General features: G+C 40.7%; 3 protein-coding genes across 3 annotated transcripts in view; 2 read left to right on the forward strand and 1 right to left on the reverse strand.

Moving 5' to 3' along the window:
• Nucleotides 1-1,912: 1,912 nt before the first annotated feature.
• rdh14b (retinol dehydrogenase 14b) lies at nucleotides 1,913-4,364 on the reverse strand. The gene is made up of 2 exons (XM_068708344.1): nucleotides 3,759-4,364; nucleotides 1,913-2,757 (listed from the first exon to the last, which is right to left on the reverse strand). The coding sequence occupies exons 1-2, from the start codon at nucleotides 4,110-4,112 to the stop codon at nucleotides 2,140-2,142; spliced, it is 972 nt and encodes a 323-aa protein (XP_068564445.1). The 5' UTR covers nucleotides 4,113-4,364; the 3' UTR covers nucleotides 1,913-2,139.
• A 1,448-nt stretch (nucleotides 4,365-5,812) lies between these two features.
• LOC137870888 (interleukin-6 receptor subunit beta-like) lies at nucleotides 5,813-15,784 on the forward strand. The gene is made up of 16 exons (XM_068708345.1): nucleotides 5,813-6,099; nucleotides 7,473-7,742; nucleotides 7,860-7,989; nucleotides 8,076-8,245; nucleotides 8,349-8,461; nucleotides 8,968-8,994; nucleotides 9,122-9,278; nucleotides 10,300-10,382; nucleotides 10,513-10,729; nucleotides 10,873-11,037; nucleotides 11,857-11,958; nucleotides 12,048-12,191; nucleotides 12,283-12,423; nucleotides 13,632-13,716; nucleotides 13,865-13,946; nucleotides 14,843-15,784. Exons 1-16 carry the CDS (start codon nucleotides 6,045-6,047, stop codon nucleotides 15,239-15,241), a joined length of 2,340 nt encoding a protein of 779 aa, XP_068564446.1. The 5' UTR covers nucleotides 5,813-6,044; the 3' UTR covers nucleotides 15,242-15,784.
• A 1,592-nt stretch (nucleotides 15,785-17,376) lies between these two features.
• Nucleotides 17,377-18,588, forward strand: part of rngtt (RNA guanylyltransferase and 5'-phosphatase) — a 71,247-nt gene continuing 70,035 nt past the window's right edge. The window contains exon 1 of the mRNA XM_068708346.1: nucleotides 17,377-17,792. Within this exon, the coding sequence (XP_068564447.1) occupies nucleotides 17,729-17,792 (64 nt within the window). The 5' untranslated portion in view covers nucleotides 17,377-17,728. The remainder of the gene's footprint in view (nucleotides 17,793-18,588) is intronic.

Here is an 18,588-nt window from a genome sequence, read left to right on the forward strand (position 1 = left end):
AAACAGAAAGAGGTTTATTTGTGTGTTCCAAGGAGTCATCAAGACATTACTACAAGGAAATGTTTGTTATGCTCTCAGTTATTGTCATATCAAACGCATTAAATAACAGTTAACACTCAACATACAGAAGCAATTCCTCTGCTGCTGCATGGTACAAGTGTCATGATGGCACAGAATATTCACAGTGTGGACAAAATAACAAGAATACCTTACATAACATATCAAAAAAAGATATCTTCAGTAAATTCCACGTTTGCGAAGTTTCATACAGTATTGATGAAATTTATGCTATAATTGGTTTGCTGATTAAAGGAATACTTGACCTACAAAATAACTGCATAACTCGCATGTCTCCACGGGTAACGGAGAATGAAAAAACAGAAAAGTCTTGATGAATGGAAGTAAATGGGGGCCGCTTTTAACAACAGCAAATCTATATCATTACATCCATTTAAAAAAACAAAAAAACTCATTGATATATAATTGATATACAAATGGTTATTTTGTGGGTGTCGTATTCCTTTAAACTCTGTTTAGGTCGATGTATTGCAATGAGGTGTAGGGCCAAAACAATTAGTCATATATCTTTTAGTGTGGACTGTTGGTTAAGCGAAGCAATGCATCACCTCGCCTCGGATGGACGATTAATCAATGAACAGAAAATTGAAGCAACTGTTTTTCAAGCAAAAATGCCAACAATTCTTAAGTTCCAGCTTCTCTAATGTAATAATTAGCTGCTCTTCTGCCTCCTCTGTAATAGTAAACGGTATATATTTGGGTTTTGATATATTGGTCAGACAAAACAGGACATTTTAAGACTTCCCATTAGGCTTTAGGTAATTGTGATTGTGGATTTTCCGTATTTTATGACATCTACAGACCAAATGACAACAATAATTTGGCAGATTGTTATTATTGGCAGATATGAGGAAAATAATAGTTAATTGTAGGCGTAAATTTAGTCCAACCTCTAAATCCAGCATTCTCAGCACATACTGTGTGTGACGGTGATTTCAGGAACCGTCTTGTATTCATACTCATACTCATCTGAATATCACACTGTATTTATTGCTATATCTCTGTCCTGCCGAGGTGAAAGAGGATTTACATGTGAGATTGAATCCCTCCACAGGAGGGAGTCATGGTGCAGCAGCGTCTCACTGATTTACGTTGTCAACGTTATTGTTAAGTCTCCTTCAGACACAGCAGAACGCATTTACACTTCAAACACACCGACACAGGGAAACTAGATTAACCCCCACCTCTGCTTTCTTTTTACACTGCATTAGCATGCTAAAACATGCACAAACTTAGCATTCCAGTACAATAACTGCACTAGGAATGGCTCTGCTTTTCTGAGGATTTGCACAGCACAACCAATAACATGACCTCACAACGGAGCAGGTGACAACTCGGCTTGGCTTTAATGGAGGCCATGAGGAGATGAGTTTGATCTTGATGTGTGTGTGTGTGTGTGAATCTTGGTTGTTGCTGCCATAAAGAAAGATCAAGGTTTTGTATTCATAAACCAAGACTGATCAAGATCGCTGGACACAGCTAGTGATTTAGTTTTAGTTCTTATCTCCACATCTGTTTGTACTGAAATGTTTGAATGTCCTTCACTGTGTGAAAGCAGTTTTGACGGTAAAATACTGTTTTCAGCGTTTGTGTCTTTCCAGGAAGCCAAAAAGTCACAACTTCATGTGGATGCTCTTGTAGTCTTAACTAGCTGGGTAGCATCTTTCTGCAGTAAACTGATTTCTTGAATGTCAAGTAATTAAACAAGAAACCCTTTTTTTCCCCATAAACAGGTAACACAGTGTTTTTATTGGCTTTGTACATATATTCATGTTCATGATGAAGACTTTTTACAGGGTTAGTTACTGTGGAGCTGATCAATAAAAAGCAGAAATAATCTCAGCATTTTTACATTTTTTTTATTCAACGCTTTATACATTTTATGCTCAATCCACTGCAATGCACACTTTTGCTCACACATTTACACACTTCATAGGCACAATATGTCATTCGATTAATGATTTAATCCCCATGGTGGCAATAAGTCTTTTCAAAAGCCATCTCCTGCAGCGCAGCGTCTGTGTACCAAGAGTACATCCCATCCACATTACAGTACTCTGCTCAGTTAGGGAGTCCAACCATCCTGCTGCTTAGGTCCCACAGTTTCTTGGCTGCCTGCTCATCTGTAGCTTTGGCCATCAGCTCCTCCTCCTCACAGTTAGCGAAACACTTCCCCGACACTCCCTCCACCTCAGGGGAGCAGGCCAGATAGAGAGGAGTCTGGGCCCCCTCCAACGGACTCTTAAAAAAGACCTGCGAGGCGAGGTAGAACAGCGGCTTCGCCAGGAGAGGGATTTCAACATGCCTGCCCAGTCTGGTCCTCACGATGCCTGGGGTGAGAGCGTTGACCGTGACCCCCGTTCCCTCCAGCTGGCGAGCCAGTTCCAGCGTGAACAGCAAGTTGGCCAACTTGCTCTGACTGTAGCAGAAGGCCTTGTCGTATTTGCTTTCGCTGTTCAGGTCGTCGAAGTTGACGTGGCCGTGCTTGTAAAGCTTCGAGGAAACCACAACGATGCGGCTGGGAACCGAGGTCTTCAGGAGGTCCAGCAGGAGGCGAGTGAGGAGGAAGTGACCCAGGTGATTCACACCCAGCTGCATTTCAAAACCATCCTCTGTCTTTGTGTAGGGACACTGGTAGACTCCTGCATTGTTGATGAGCACGTCAATCCTGGATTCCTCCTAAAAAGGGTCAGAGAAAATTGAAATCATTTAAGAACTCCTGAATTCAAACTGGATGACATCAAAGACCAAAACACAGTTGCATATAAACGAAAGGAAATTTAGGTATTTCTTAGTTAAATCTAAATCTACTAAACGTAATATATTGTATATAAATATAAGTAGTGATCACTGTAATTAGCCACCCGTAGCAGACCATATATTCTACATGTATCTCACAAGCACTGAACATATACAGGCTTCATAACAGACAAACCTTTGCAATTTGTGTTTTATTCACAAAACTGATTAATCGTTAGTTGCAGGCCGAGTTGAGTTCATGTTTGTAATCTGACTTGTACTGAATGAAGCATCAAAAGGATGTTGGGCTCAGCTTAAGTGACTGCTGTCAGACTCTCATTATTTACTAGGAGATCACACTGATATCTATTATCTATGATATTTATGAATTGTTTCTATTCAACATAATTATCCCTCATTTATTGGCTTTGTATGTGTTGTTTTGTGAGCCTCTGTGTTGCAGGTCTTGTTAGTACTTCACAATGTAGTATAAGAGTGTCCTGAATGATGTTTCTACTTATATTATTATTCTCTCTTCTTTTATTGTCCCTGCACACTTTGTAAATGGTAAATATTGCATAACTTTGTCAATTTAATGTTATATTCTGTTTTTAGGAAGTGCTCTGGGATTACAGGTGAAAAATAGCCTCTTTGTTAACTCTGGCACATTTGCAGGAATGTTGTATTAATGTGCACTGTTCCCACCAAATAAACCAAACCAATAAACCAATACTGAAGTTCAGCACCATGGACAGTCCCCTTTCAGCTAACGTACATGTACAGATCTCCTCTGTGTTGGACATGACAATGGCTGGAATGAACTAGACAGTCCGTCATTTAAAAAGCTAAACTCATTGGTATCTCGCAGCTAAACAAACTGTCCATTCAGCTGGGGGAAAAGCTAACTTCTCCATCTAACGTAGCCTATCATCTCATTTTACCTCTTCGATTTCCTCACAAAATTTCCGGACTGATGTAAGAGAAGCGAGGTCCAGGTGTTTGATGACCACCTCCTCCTGCTCTGGTCCTGCTTGTTTCTTGATGTCCTCAGCCGCCTCCTCGGCGCTCCGCTGGTCCCGACAGGCCATGATGACCCGGGCATGGAGCTTCAGCAGCTCCCCGGCCAGGGCCTTCCCTATCCCGCAGTTAGCCCCGGTCACGATGACCGTCTTTCCTCGCATGGTGTCGGCTGGATAACGGAGGAGCTGTGCAGCTTTCTGTCGTGGGAACAAACGGCGCAGGAAGAGCAGTATGCCACCGCCGACAACAGCGGCTACTATCACCGCAGTGGACATGAACGCTCGGGCCGGGGGACAGGTCAACAGGGAGTGTGACACAATCTCTCGGTGGCACGGTGTATCATGTGTTCAAACGTTATAAAATTAACCCGGAAATGCTCCACACGCAAATATGCCAACTTAACGAGCAGTGTTTCACAATATATTGTAAATATTTTAAAGTAAACAAATCGTTTACATAACCAACATATGTTAAACAAGTGGGCTGAAAGCAAACGGCTCGACTAACATTTCAACGGTAGCAATGCAGCAGTGTAGCTAATGCTAGCATGCTAAAGGAGCTAGCAATGATAGCTACCGAAGCCAGGTGTTTCGGTTTATCAAGCGACCCTGTTAACTGGTGACTTTCAATCGAATGCGTCTGTGGTTGTAGTTACGACAGCTGGAAATAGGAAGAGACGGCGTAGCTGTCCTCGTGAATGCCGTAATATATATAATACCTTTAAAAAAGGTAATATATATGTATATAATAACTTTTTAAAGGTGCTACCAAGTGCTTCTACATAACATGGGTTTACCCAAAACAGATTATTACGTGTATTTACTAACTTTACTATTTCAAAGGAAGAGCAACGTTCTCCCTTCCTGTTTCAACGCACATAAACAACAAGTGCCGTTTCAAAACGCGATTGAGAAAGTTCTGACACTCTGTAATGAAAAACTAAACAATGCGGCAATCACGAGGCCAGCTACGTGTTCTCTTAAAGTCTCCAGTTAACAAGGTCCGTTGATACACCGAAACACCGGATTCTACTTCCGGGGTATTTTGGTTACCGAACTCTATTGCACGTTGTACAAAATATAGCGTTACACTTGTTTCAAAAACGTTCTGCTAATATCAAGACGACTTAAATGATTATCTATCTCTCCAGCATGTCTTTAGTCTAGTTTACCCATTAGTACATCCAGTACGTCACAGTCTGCATTGTGTACATTGAACACTAGGTGGAGCACTGGTCAAATGACACTGAACACTTGGACTGAGGCACCAGCTGATGGGGGTCCTAATTACTAACAAGGGGCTACAAATACGGGCCCTTGTGTTGTTACTCAGGTGAACTGCCCTGTCGACTTCCTCTCTTAACTGGTGACTCCATGGTTGAGGGACTCTTGGCATGTGAGAGTGTGACATAAGTTAGCGGACATTCTCTTCCTCTTTTTATTGGCTTTGTATGCATTGCATCTATCCTGGTTTTAAGTTAATTTGATTCACTTTGTATTGTGACAGCACAATAGTGAGATACAACGTGGGACCGAACTCCTTTCCTTGTAGAGTTGCTGGTTGGCGGATTTCTGCTGCATATAACTTATTTGATGCAGCCTATCAAATATCATTTAACATCAATAAATGAGGTGTTTGCCTTTCATTGACTGTCTTGAATTGCTTTCGTTTTTTTTTTTTTTTTTGTATCCTACTCTTCATCTACACTCTCTCTTCTGTGAATCCATTAGTGCAGGATATGGTGCGGCCAAGTATGCACTGGGCCATTAAGGGGTTATTGCTTATCGGTCGCGTCTAATTCATAACTGAGTCATAGTGTACTTCGGGTGGATTTCTCGTCATGTCAAGTTATAACTTGAGTATACGCTCACGTGTCTCCTGGAAGAAAACAGAAAGACATCTGAGAGAAGTCTGAGAGGCTCTCCACCAGTTAGTTCACTTCCTCTTAGCTCGCCGTGTTTCCAGTTGGGTAATAACTCCCGTTTATTTCAGGGTTTGCTTCAGTTCCTGTTACTTGATGACTAAAATACAGAGTTATTGAGGGGGGGAATGCGTTGCTGGTGGTACAGTCGGCGTTATCAGACATAATAAAGGCGATTTTAATTATTTCATCTTGCGCAACTGGATATCTCACTGCTCAAAGAGTGTTTTTGTGTTTTTTTTCCTTCTTTCTGGTAATGGGATAAAAGAAATAAAAGACACAATAAATGTCTTTATTTATTGCCCTATTCATCCTGGCTGCTACTCCCTCCATGTGTCAAGGTAAGTCAACCTCTTATATTTCATATTTGACTTGCCAGAGACTGATTTCTGGGAAATGCTTGTTTTGGTTTCATAACATAATGTTCACTGAGGTTAACATGGGTTTATCAGCACAAGTGAACAAGCTAGAACATATTTAGCTAAACTCATATAATGTAATTCCTTTTATCCGATCAGCATTTTACATCATAAATATTATTATTATGATTATTATTTGCAGTTAGAGAAGGGCCCTGAAGTCTGAGACTAAAAACTGTTAATTTACGTCATCAGCTGAATTCCAATCTATATTGTTTTATATACTATTTTACCTTTTATATACTATTTATGATTCTTTTTTAAGACTATATTATTTAGAATAATCACAAATCTAACTTGGAATTGAGAAATATTTGTATGACATTTAAATATTATAGTATTCTTACTGTGATGTTAACACAGGTATGGCCCTAATAGACTATATTACATGTTTTAAATGTCTGAAAATGAAGATACGAACATAAAGTAATATAGTCTAAAAGTTGGGTAACTAAGTAGGATACACTGAAGTACTCTACTTCGTACAATTTTGAGGTACTTGTACTTTACTTGAGCATTTCCATTTCATGCCTCTTTATACTTTTACTTCGCTAGATGTCTGAGGGAAATGGTTTAGTTTTTATTCTCACTACATTTATTTGACAGCTGTAGTTACTTTGCAGATTCAGATTATTAAAACAAAATATAATTAAGAAATACATTTTTACATTTTTTACAAATGCTAAAATTAGCTGCACTTTTACCCGCCGTAAAATTAATTATTAAACAGGGACATTTTTATTACACTTTAATACATCATAATATAATTAGATAATATACATCATTCTGAAATGGTTCATCCTGCATAATGAGTACTTTTTGTAATTTAAATATATTTTGATTCTTCAAATATAACTTAATTTCAAGACTTTTACTTTGAAGTAGTACTACTACACGATTGTACTGCCATTTCTTACTTAAATAAAAATATCTGGGTATTTCTTCCACCACTGGAAATAGTCCTCTTGATGATTTAAGTTAAAACACATTTCTGAAACAAAGTCAAAAGAGTATATCTGAGAGTCAAATTACTCTCCTGAGTACTGCAAAGCAATACAACAACACTACCAACTTCTTTCTCATCCAAAGAAAAAAACACTCAGATCTCAGATTCAGATTCCACCTGATTCCAGTCTTTATGCTAAGCTAAGCTAACCTGCCAACAGACTTCAAAGTGATATCAATCTTCTCATCTTACTCTCAGCAAGACAACAACCAAGTGTGTTCCCTTAAGTGTCAAACTAGAATACATTTCCATTTTAAAATATGAACATTGACATTACCCTTTCCTGAAGGCCAGCATGAGAACAACTGCAAAGTTGTCCCTGAAGATCCATACATTGAAGTGGGATCCGATACTGAGATAGTGTGCCAGACTTCATGTGTCTCTGGCAAAGTCTTCTGGACACTGAACGGCAGACGCATAGATGAAAGCCAGTCAAGCACTGTCAGCTCCTCACACGCAGTCCTGACACTGAGGAACTTCACCCATCAAAGAGCAACACTGGAGTGCTGGAGCGCAAATACTCAGCTAGTCCTCGGAGGCACCACAATCCAAACCTACTGTAAGGATTGTATTTTCGGTTCTTATATACACTTGATATGGCTGTAGATGCTTGCAATAACATTAAATACAATGCAATAATGTTGCTGATTTGCTTTTTTTTTTTTCCCCCCCACAGTAAAACCCAGCAATATATCATGTATCCTGGATCATGAAGATCAGTCAGAGGAATCTTCACCAGACTGGTTCACATGCAACTGGCAGCATCAGGTTGATCCTCCACAGAAAATAAACTACACAGTATTGTAGTGAGTGTCGTGTTTTCCTCATTTTGTGTAAGAACTATTGCAGGACCAATTCTTTGTGTACTTAATATCAAACGTGTTTCTTTCAGTGAATCGCCAAAGACGGGCCAGGCTAAGATCTGCAAATCGCAGAGAACAAACTGTCGCACCACAGCTGATAAAATAAGTTTCCTTGATGATATGACTATTACTGTGAGAGCTGAAGCTGATACTTGGAAAGCTGACTCCGACCCTCGAGAATTTGAGCCACCTCACATCTGTGAGTAGCTTATAAAATATATTTCTAAATGACATGTTTTGTGTTTTAACATGGCACATTTTTTTGCATTTTAATGAGCTGTCGTAATCCATTTTCCCCTCAGTGAAAATGATCCGTCCGCAGTTACGTGTAACTCCCTTCTCTGATCACGTGTTTGTTGTGGTGTACCGATCAACGTCATCAGAAAAGTGTCGCTGTGAAGTCAGATACAGCAAGGTATGTCCCTCTTTGACCACCTAAATGCAGCATTTGAAGTATTTCCCAGAAGTAAAACACAACATTCAATGACGGTGATCACAGATCAGAACACGATAAACAACAGCTGGACCAATGATGTTATAGAAATGAATCAGAACGCCAACTGAATTGAAATGGATTCAGAAGTGCAGTAGTTCAGTTTGGTTAATTAGTGGTTCAATTTACACAATCAGAATACTCCAATAAAATGGTGGAAAGTAAATGTAGTGAACTGTAGACCAGATCAGCATTGCGTCATCAAGAGCCAATCACCATGTGTCACATAATGAGGGAAGAAGATTTGAAAACATAAATATTGTATTGTGGGTCGGTAAACAATTAAACACAAGAATCCACATTTTATATGAGGTACATAAGATACATACGAAGAAGGGTAAAGGTTTCAAAAAGCTGATTTTGATTGGGGATTGTTTTTTTGGGGGGGGATTCCCTTTCATGACTAATTGATGCCGTTTCTTTTCCAGGCTGCTGATGAAGGAGCTCCTTCAGTGGTAAGAGAAACGTCCGTTTTCGTTTAAGATCTGTCTTGGTAGTATAATAATGTACTCGGCATTGGACCTTCTGGGACTTCTCAAGAATTGACAAAAAATTGACAAAAAATCCTTCTCTTTGTCCCAGTTGAGGCACAAAAACCTTTCAGAGGGAAATCTCGGGACGGATACCATTGAAAAGTGGGATTCCTGCAGTAACTACACATTTTCAGTCCGCTGTGCGTTGTACAACGCCCCCTGGAGCGACTGGAGCGAGAACGAGACAGTTCTGACCAAACTAAACAGTAAGAGCAAAGTCGAAAACAGCTTCTTTACTGATACAAGCAGTCTGCTTAAATCACCTTTGCACAAATAACGTTAAATATATCTTTCATTGTTTTTGAGCTTTTGGATTTTGTTTTTAGTCATTGTGAAAGGCCTGTAGAATATCTGTCCATTTAGGATTGATGACTTTAGTAGTTTGGAGATGTCTGTCATAAAGGACATCTAGCTGCCACTAAGGTGCCAGGGAGCTAATAGCTACAGTCACACAACAAGCTGCTTTCTGTGATTCTCATTGTTTTATTGACACGCGCAAAGAAACGAAACAAGATACGGACCATGTCAGGAATATCTCAAATGAGATCCATTTTTTGAAGTATGCCCACCAACTAGAAAACAAAACATATCAGTATGACTACTCATGTTAATAGTCACTTCTGTGTTGTCTTGTGGAAATATTTTACTTCAATTTTCATTCATATTTAACTTAACCAACAACGATACTAAGCTAAATGATGGACTTGGTAGAAAACGCCATTTTTGCAGCTCACAAGGTTTACACATTTACATGGGTTTGGTTTCAAATAAGAAAGCCAAACATATGTATTTGCAAACTTGTGTAGAAATGGTGAAAGAATGAAATTCAGTGAGTATAAAAACAGATCTGACACATTTTGGTTGCAGGTTGGGACTTGATTGGGAATATTATAAGACACAACTCCTGTAAATGTGTGACTCATATTTTAACACCATGTGTTGAAATTACTCCAGAGATCTGATAACAGCCTGGTGACACAGAGTTGAGGATTAATAGCTGTACAGATTTGCTTTGCATAGTGTAGCTCTATAATTCCTGGTTGATTCGTGGAAAACCGAACACACCCCACTATTGGTTCCAGCGGTTACCGTGAGCTCAAGTCTAAACAGTGTTCCTGTTTTCTTTAGCTTAGACCAGAACGGTCTAATTCACTTCGTTCTCGTATTGCTGTATCAGCATATTTCTGTATGTGTGATTGTTTTGAACGCATTTGAACCCTTTTACAGAGAGAGATTTCAAGCTGCGCCTGTGGAGAAAGGTGGCTGAACCAGAGGGGAATGGAGTTAGAAAAGTTCAAGCCATGTGGACAGTAAGGAAGCCTTTAAAAATGCACTTCCCTCATTTCCAAACTCATAATTCAGCTTCACAACCTACATTTGCTAAGAGACATGCTCCTTGCATTACTTATTGATCTAAAGTGCTTCAAACTGTCTACGCAGGAGATTCCTTCAACATGCCAAGACACATTTACCTACAAAATCAAAGTGACTCCCTACAAGGAACACATGGTGGGAGTAGATTATACGGATGCTTTATGTGACAGCTCAACTTGTGATGTTTATGTGAACCAAGATGCACACAGAATACAACTCACAGTCCTCCATAATGAAACCCTGCTTGTGGAGGATTCTGTTTATGTTCCAACTGCTAGAGAGAGTGAGTTTTAACGCTATTGATTTTGCTTTTCTAACCACAGCTTATGGATCAAATTGCTTCATTTTAATGGGCTTTGCCCTGATGCATGGTTTGTGATTTTGAATGAAGCAATATGCTTAATTTCACTTGATCTCACTTGGCAGGCCTCCCTCGAGTTACAGACCTCCAAACCTCAACACTTGAAGGCATCATTCTGGTCAGCTGGAAAGCTTCAGTTGAGCCTGTCACTGGTTACATGATTGACTGGACACATGATGGAAATCAATACTATTGGAAGGAGAGCAACTACACTAATACAACACTGTCTGGTAGGTTAGAGAACAGACACTGTATGGTTGTAATATCAGTATTAGTACCATTACAGTAATCCATGGTGTGAGTCATCATCAAACCCATGCTGATTAATGGACCTTTTTTTACCATCAGACCAATTTGTGTCTTGTCTTTCATCATCTGGGTGTGGCAAATAATGGATTCCCTGGTAGAAACAGACTTTTGAAAGCTGGTCTGTAATGCATTTTACATTTTAAATGTGGAGTTTCCATTAACTGTGACTCACCTCTCACAGAGATGGGCTCTATTTTGTCCATCCTTGACACGACTTATCACTTTTCACGTGAACAGCCAACTAAAATGAGGATTGTTCTCCCCATATATGTACCATGTTGATGTTTAGCAGGGATAATGTTTACCAAGCTTACCATTTTAGTTTAGCGTGTTAGCAGTTAGTTAGCAGGTTAACACAAAATACATTTGCTGCTGATGGGAATGTCATACAAAACATTGGGACAAATTAACACTTTGACCTGATGATGACGCTAAATTAAAAGTCTGGGTATCACCAAAGTTATTACAATTCAGGATTGTATGACATTACATGTGTATTGCCTAGCAACTGAGACATTTCACATAAAACCCCCACAAATGTCAACCTTGCGGTGGCACGACGGGAGAATCTCGGGGATCCCTGAAGCCAGTTGACATCCTCTGAGGACCATGAATGTCATTACAAAATGTCATGACAATACATGTCTTATTTCAGTCTGGTCCAAAGTGGTGGACCACCTGACCGACCGACACTTTAATGTGTTTTAACGATCACCTGCCACTTCTCCCCTTCCTTCCAGACCTGGATAAGCAGCAGCCATACAATATCACAGTAACTCCCCTCTTTGATGACAAGACAGGTCACGGCACACAAGCCCTTCAGATCTGCTCCAGAGTAGGAGGTGCGTCATTCCGAATTTTTTTTTTTAATGATTCTGAAAAAAGTTTCTTTTATTTTCACGACTGATTTTTAAAAACGCGCTCCCCACAGATCCGGGAAATGTCACGATCCAGGTTCAGGTCGTGAACGCCAAAAGTGCCCTTGTGAGCTGGAATGTGAAATCCCAGGAGGCGTGCAGTGGTGTTGTTGTCAACTACACCGTCTTCTATGGAACACAGAAAGAACCACAGCTCAGTAAGTCCACCTCAGACTTGTTTGAAGTTTACCAAATGAGCTGAAGATTTCCTCTTGCTGTTCCTCCTATGACATTTCGGTTCTCTTCTAGATGTTACCGTAGATGGCACAAAGCAGTTCATCTCTTTAACAAATCTGAATCGAGACACCGAGTACAGCTTCCTTGTCACTGCCACAGCTGTCACTGGAACTACCACAAGCCGTGAGGCGTTCTTTAAAACCAAAAGGTTTGGTGAGTACTACGTAAGACACACATTTTACACACCTTTGATCCCTCGTTCTATGTGCACAGCTGCTGGATGTACTAAGGAATTGCACTTGGGGCAGTGTGTGGACCTTTACCCTTAATATTCATGGGCCCAAGACTTTGCACGGTGTGACTAGCTAGAATGTTGAGAGGCCTGCACCCGTAGAACTAGGGGTACGATGTGCATCCATTTTATTACACACACAGTCGTCTCCCTCTGTTGGGTTATAGGTTTAGAGTAGCGCAGGCCAACACTGGCACCAACACAACATAACAGTGAAAATGTCACGATCCTTAACGTGAACGTGAAGGCTTCATCACCTGATAGAACTGTCATGTTTAAAGGAATGGGCCCTCGGAAATTGAGAAATTCAGCCGCGACAGCATCACTTCTGCGTATTATGAAGCGATTGGCAATTCTGGGAAAGTGTTTAAGAGCCTGGGGGTATTTGGTGTTCACCTTGGTTACCTTGGTATTTTGCCCAACAGATGAATCACTTGTGTTGCATGCAGGCTTTGGCATGTCAGTTGGAAGGTACAGCCTGCTGAGATTCTCACAGCAGCTGCCTTCCTACTATGTCATCTGTTACCACTGTCCTGTACCGTCACTTGTGGCTACAGTAGCTGCTGTCCTGGAAAAGTTACATAGTCTTGCTTTAATCCATCCCGGATCTGGCTCAAAACAGCTGCCACAACAACCTGCTCCAATGGGAAGTCGGTGACAAATTGTGTGCGCCTTTGAACGCCACATAGACATGGAGGGCCTTGTGGGAGAGAAAATGATCTGTGGCCCACAGGTTCTCTTCAGCCTCCAGTGGCGCCCATAAAGTAACCGCCACTGGTTTTGTGTCTATAAGGTAACAAGAAACCCAAACAAACTGGAGGTTCCTGGACACCAGCAGCTGCAAGCTGAGTTCAGGTGCTGTGGAATGTGAGCGGAATGAGAGTCTGCATCAAATAGAAGACAGAGATGAAGCCTGTGTGAAATAGACGTTTTATATCTCTATATTTGTTTGGGGTTTGTGAACCAGTACGATATTACAAATGTCAAATATGAGTATTAGCTCCTAGTGGCTCAAAACGTCATAAATCATCACGTCTGATGCAGTAATGCGCCGCATGCGTTACATAGAGTTCTAGAGAAGTGAGTCTTTTTTACTAATATGCAACATAATTTATTCTTTCTTCCGTAGATCCGCAGCTCATCACAGCAGTCGGGGTCTGTGGAAGCATCGTTATAACTCTTGTGTTATCCCTTGGAGTATGCTGTGCTGTTCAGTGAGTTTCAATATTTTATCGTTACTAATGATGTGACATGGATTGATTTCATAAGAAAATGTAATAAATGTATGAGTAAGCATCACATTTTGACCAGAAAATCTTGAAAAATTGTGTCCTAATGCGGCTTTTAATCTGCTTTTTTTAGGTGGAAGAAATTCAAGGAGAAGCCAGTGCCTAACCCCGCCTTCAGTTCATTGGCGGTGTGGCCAGCACCAAGTCATCAAGAGGTGAATTCAGAGAGGAGGGAACCACATCCATTTTAAAGTGGCTGAGGGAGTGAGACGATTCAGTTCTAGGTCATTTGTGGTCCGGGAGGAAAATATGAACAGGTTGTGGTCATGGAAAGGTTTAGATGAATCACAGTGGAGATTTTGATCAGACACCAAAAAAGTTAATTAAGATTCTTTATCAATTAGTTCAAAAAGTTATTTGATGATTGGACATACAGTATTCCACTATTTTGGGACATTTTACAGAAAAAAATATGAATTGTTTATTTGAGAAATTATTATTAGTTGCAGCTCTACTTCAAATTGTGCTTCTCAACATGAAGATCCAAAGCATTTAGACGTATTTATAATATATATATATATATATATATATATATATATATATATATATATATATATATATATACATAATACAAATATCCACCAAGTGTTATTGTAGAATGTAAACTCCCCTTAGGTTGCTTGTTAAATCCACAAATTCACAGAAAAAAGGACAAGAACTTATTTGTAATCTGCAATATTTTTGCACACATTTAAATGTTGATTTTGTGTTGTATGGTATATGCAATATGTTTTCTTTTAATAAATATTAATACAAATAAAACATTTAGAAAAAAACACTGAAAATATAGTGTAAGTATAGTGTTCACATGGGGGGCTGCAGCCATAATGTCCCATCAGTACTGATGGATCTATACCACCGAAAAATGAATCTAGCTAATTTCACTTTGAAGTCACTTTTCTCTGGTCAAACAGCGTTTCATGGTGAAGTCTTTGATTAGAGTGAACACCTGCTCAGATGGTTTTAGATAGAGAAGTCATGATTCTGTAACCAGGCTATTATCTCCTGAATAATCCACTCTCTGTGTGTTTTTGTGTGGATGTGTCCACAGGGAACGTTCCCCTTCCAGCCATTCAGCAATCCTTCAGAAAGCGTCTGTGACAGGGTTTACACAGAAGAAACTCGGCAAACGCCCCCCTCTCCGCTCGCTACAGGCTGTGACGGTAACCCAGCCTGTGACCAGACGGGGGAATACGTCGACCCAGACACGGGCCCGGCGCCGGTAGACCCAGTCGAACCTGTAGAGACACAGCATCTCTCTTCTCCTGATGACTCCACAGCCCTGCTTCTTTCAGAGAACAGTCCGTATCGAAGTCAGACTTCTGCAGAAAACTCTGCCTCGAGGTCCAATAAACAATGTAGGCATGTTCCAGTGAAACAGACAGAAAAGATAGCGCCTGTGACGGTTTACATCACTTTGGACATGTTACAACAAGGCCAGGGCAGGTGAGGGAAACGAAAACAAAACAATATCAACATTCCAAAAGTAAAGACATGACTGCACTCTTATGCCAGACTTCATAACCCAGGTCATAAACGCTATGTTTTGTGTAAATAGAATTGTGCTACTGTCTATCCTTTATTGATACCAATATATAATATTTATAACCAAACAATGTGTGTAGCTGCTTTATTAAGACAACTTGATGTCTTTTGCTGAGATAATTATATAGACAACTGTATATCCCTTTAGCAACATGTTTTGATCTGATTTAATGCAAAGTTGATAAAAAAGGATAAATGTTTGTCTTCATCTACGACATAATGTGGACCATTCCGAACTCTTAATGTAGATAACATTCATTTTATAAAGCAATTGGGGCACACATTATGTGGTGGAAATGATGAAACAAATACATGTACAGACTGTATAATATTATGTTACAAAGCACAGGTTTGTCCAGTGATAGCATGCTGAGGATTTATGTAAATAGTGAGAATATCATTTTGTAAAAGTCATAATATTGCCTATAATAATAATTATTCATTTTCATGTTTCTTGTTTGTTATCAGTGATACCTGCTCTTGTTTAGATTCAGATTCAACTTTATTGTCATTGTACAGAGTACAGGTACTAGTACAATGAAAAGCAGTTTAGCATCTGATCAGAGATGCAAAAAGAACAGCTGAGGGGAAGAAGCTCTTCCTGAGCTTGCCGGTCCTGGAACGGAGACTCCTATAGCGCCTCCCAGAGGGGAGGAGGGCAAACCGTCTATGGCTGGGGTGTGAGGAGTCCCTGACAATACTGTTGTTGATGAGGCCCACCGCTGTTGTGTCGTCTGCAAACTTGATAATGGTGTTGGAACCATGTACAGCCGTGCAGTCATAGGTGAACAGGGAACATAGAGGAGAGGACTCGGCACACAGCCCTGTGGAACGCCAGTGTTCAGGGAGCGGGTAGAGGAGGTGTGATTGCCTAACCTAACATACTGGGAAATCCAGTATCCAGCTGCAGAGGGAGGTGTTGAAGTCGAGGTCACCTAGTTTGGAGATCAGTTTGGAGGGGGTGATGGTGTTCAATGCTGAACTGAAATCGATGAACAGCATTCTCACATAGGTGTTGTTGTTGTCCAGGTGGGAGAGCGCAGAGTGAAGTGCTGTGGAGATGGTGTACCTCTGTACACCGGTCTCTCGAAGCGCTTCATGATGACGATGGGGGTGAGTGCAACAGGACGGAAGTCGTTTAGGCTCGCTGCAGTGGAGTGTTTTGGCACTGGCACGATTGAGGTGGTTTTGAAGCAAGTGGGTACAGCTGCTTGGGCCAGTGACAGGTTGAAGATGTCAGTCAGGACCTCAGTCAGCTGCCCAGCACAGGCCCTGAGCACGCGTCCGGGGATGCCATCGGGGCCAGCAGCCTTACGTGCATTAATCCTGCTCAGCGCAGCACACAGGTCGGTGGGGGAGTGTGAGGGGCTGGTGGTCTGCAGGCGGCACAGTCTTGATGGCCTCTTCAGGTTGGCTCTGGATGGGCTGTAGGCTTGCGCATCACCTGATCTGAAGGCGGTGTCACGTGCCTTCAGCGGTAGGCGGACCTCACTTGTTAAAACAGTAACTTGCAGTAAACTGCTTCTTAAGAACGAGCACCTCCGCTTTATTTTATAAAAACATTACTTTGGCACTCTTGTGCTTGCATACTCTGCGCCTGAGTTCACAGTGTCCAATATTAGTTTTACGGTGGTGGCTGTGTAGTAACTATATTTGTTTTTAAAAGATTATTCAGTCTGTCCTTTACAAATATGTTAAGTTACTGAATGCTTAATAACTGAAAACTGACACCGAACAGGCAGGTAATAATAGTTTTATGAATGTTGGGGATATTTGTGTCAATAGGTTGATTTATAGATGTATAAATCATGTATAAATAAACCTTGCACGTCTTTTTTTCTATCTATTTAGATTGGGGACGAGTGGAAAAATAAAAACATACATCAATCTTCTTCTTATGTATTTATTTTTTTTGTAGAAAAGAGACTACGGAGGGTCAATAAACAATCCTAAAAGATGCTTTATGATTTGTGTACTGTGGTGTAATTTCTCGTATAGGCCAGCAGGTGGCAGTATGGCGCGGGATGTCGTCTGAACTACAGCCATTAACCAGTAGTAGAAGGCTCGTTTGGTGACTGGAGTGACGTTATGCTAGCTAATTGCTAACTATCTGGATTTCAGGAAAACAGACTAAAAAGATGACATCATTTTGGGGATGCTAATCATCCGCGAGGTGCAGTAACCTATGTTTCGTGTAATTACCTGCCGGCCCGTCATAGAGTTGACTGCAGGCGTGAACTTGTTGGATGATTCTCCTGAATTAGTAGCTGAAGGGCCCTTAGTCCGCGGTGCTTGGGTGAACGACAACCCGGGAATCACCGCCTTTTGAGAGAGGGAGCATTGAGGTTTTAGTTATTATCCACGACTTACTGCACTAAAGCCTCTTGTGAACATGTCACACACCGGACCCCCTCCTCGATGGCGGAATTGTCCCAGAAGAGGACAACCTGTGGCAGGTGAGAAGAGACAACACAACGTTAGATTAAGCACTTTAATCTACGCAGTGCTATTGCTACAAGCTACGCAATTTACTGCAACTTCGTCGCACAGAACATGCTGGTTGAACATCGCTATGCCGTTACGATCAGCTTTTTAAATGTCCAAACGTTGTGATATAACAAGCAGCACTAAACCAGTTATTTCTGTCTAGTTTCAGTCATTCATACATGGCGAGGCTAGCATCACAACATAGTGACGTTGTGCGAGCAATGCAGTCCAAATGAATCCTCCTTTTTTTTTTTAAATTAAGCGATAGTTAGTATGAACTGGGATGCCGACCTCACTGGATGACATCAATGCACTACAGAAGCTGAGGCATTATTTAAAGTATAAGTACAGTATCCTGTTGTAGCGAGACAGACTTAATTAGCTACATTTTTAAATGGAGTTTGTTTTGGCGCTTTGTTTAGCTAACTTGGGACCAGTGGCTAACGGGGGGGGGGGTCAATGCCCAACTCCTTGCAAACATGCGTGGGAAAAAATTATTTGTATTAGTTCATTACAGATTTAATTCTGGAAAAAAAACATTAGTTTGTGTGTTTGTGCTTCGTCCGTGTATTTACCGCTAGAAATAGTGCATCAGAAAAGTGCTACCGAGTTGGCTAGCTTCGCTGTCGAAGCATCACGTGTCAAAACAAACAGTGGCTGTAGCATGGTTGTGCATGATGCTGCATAGTGGTCGATATCCATTAAAGCCATGTGTAACAACATGTGTAACAACATGCCTATGCTATATATATATATATATATATA

The sequence above is a fragment of the Cebidichthys violaceus genome, unplaced genomic scaffold, assembly GCF_023349555.1.
Source record: "Cebidichthys violaceus isolate CVI_PGR_0920_01 unplaced genomic scaffold, fCebVio1.0.p SCAF_14, whole genome shotgun sequence".
Taxonomy (NCBI): Eukaryota; Metazoa; Chordata; class Actinopteri; order Perciformes; family Stichaeidae; genus Cebidichthys; species Cebidichthys violaceus.

Coding starts and splice junctions, on each gene's coding strand:
- LOC137870888 (XM_068708345.1), top strand. CDS start 6,045: ATGTCTTTATTTATTGCCCTATTCATCCTGGCTGCTACTCCCTCCATG. Junction 9,279..10,299: donor AGTTCTGACCAAACTAAACA/GTAAGAGCAAAG, acceptor ACCCTTTTACAG/AGAGAGATTTCAAGCTGCGC. Junction 11,038..11,856: donor CACTAATACAACACTGTCTG/GTAGGTTAGAGA, acceptor CCTTCCTTCCAG/ACCTGGATAAGCAGCAGCCA.
- rdh14b (XM_068708344.1), bottom strand. CDS start 4,112: ATGTCCACTGCGGTGATAGTAGCCGCTGTTGTCGGCGGTGGCATACTG. Junction 2,758..3,758: donor TTTGTGAGGAAATCGAAGAG/GTAAAATGAGAT, acceptor GACCCTTTTTAG/GAGGAATCCAGGATTGACGT.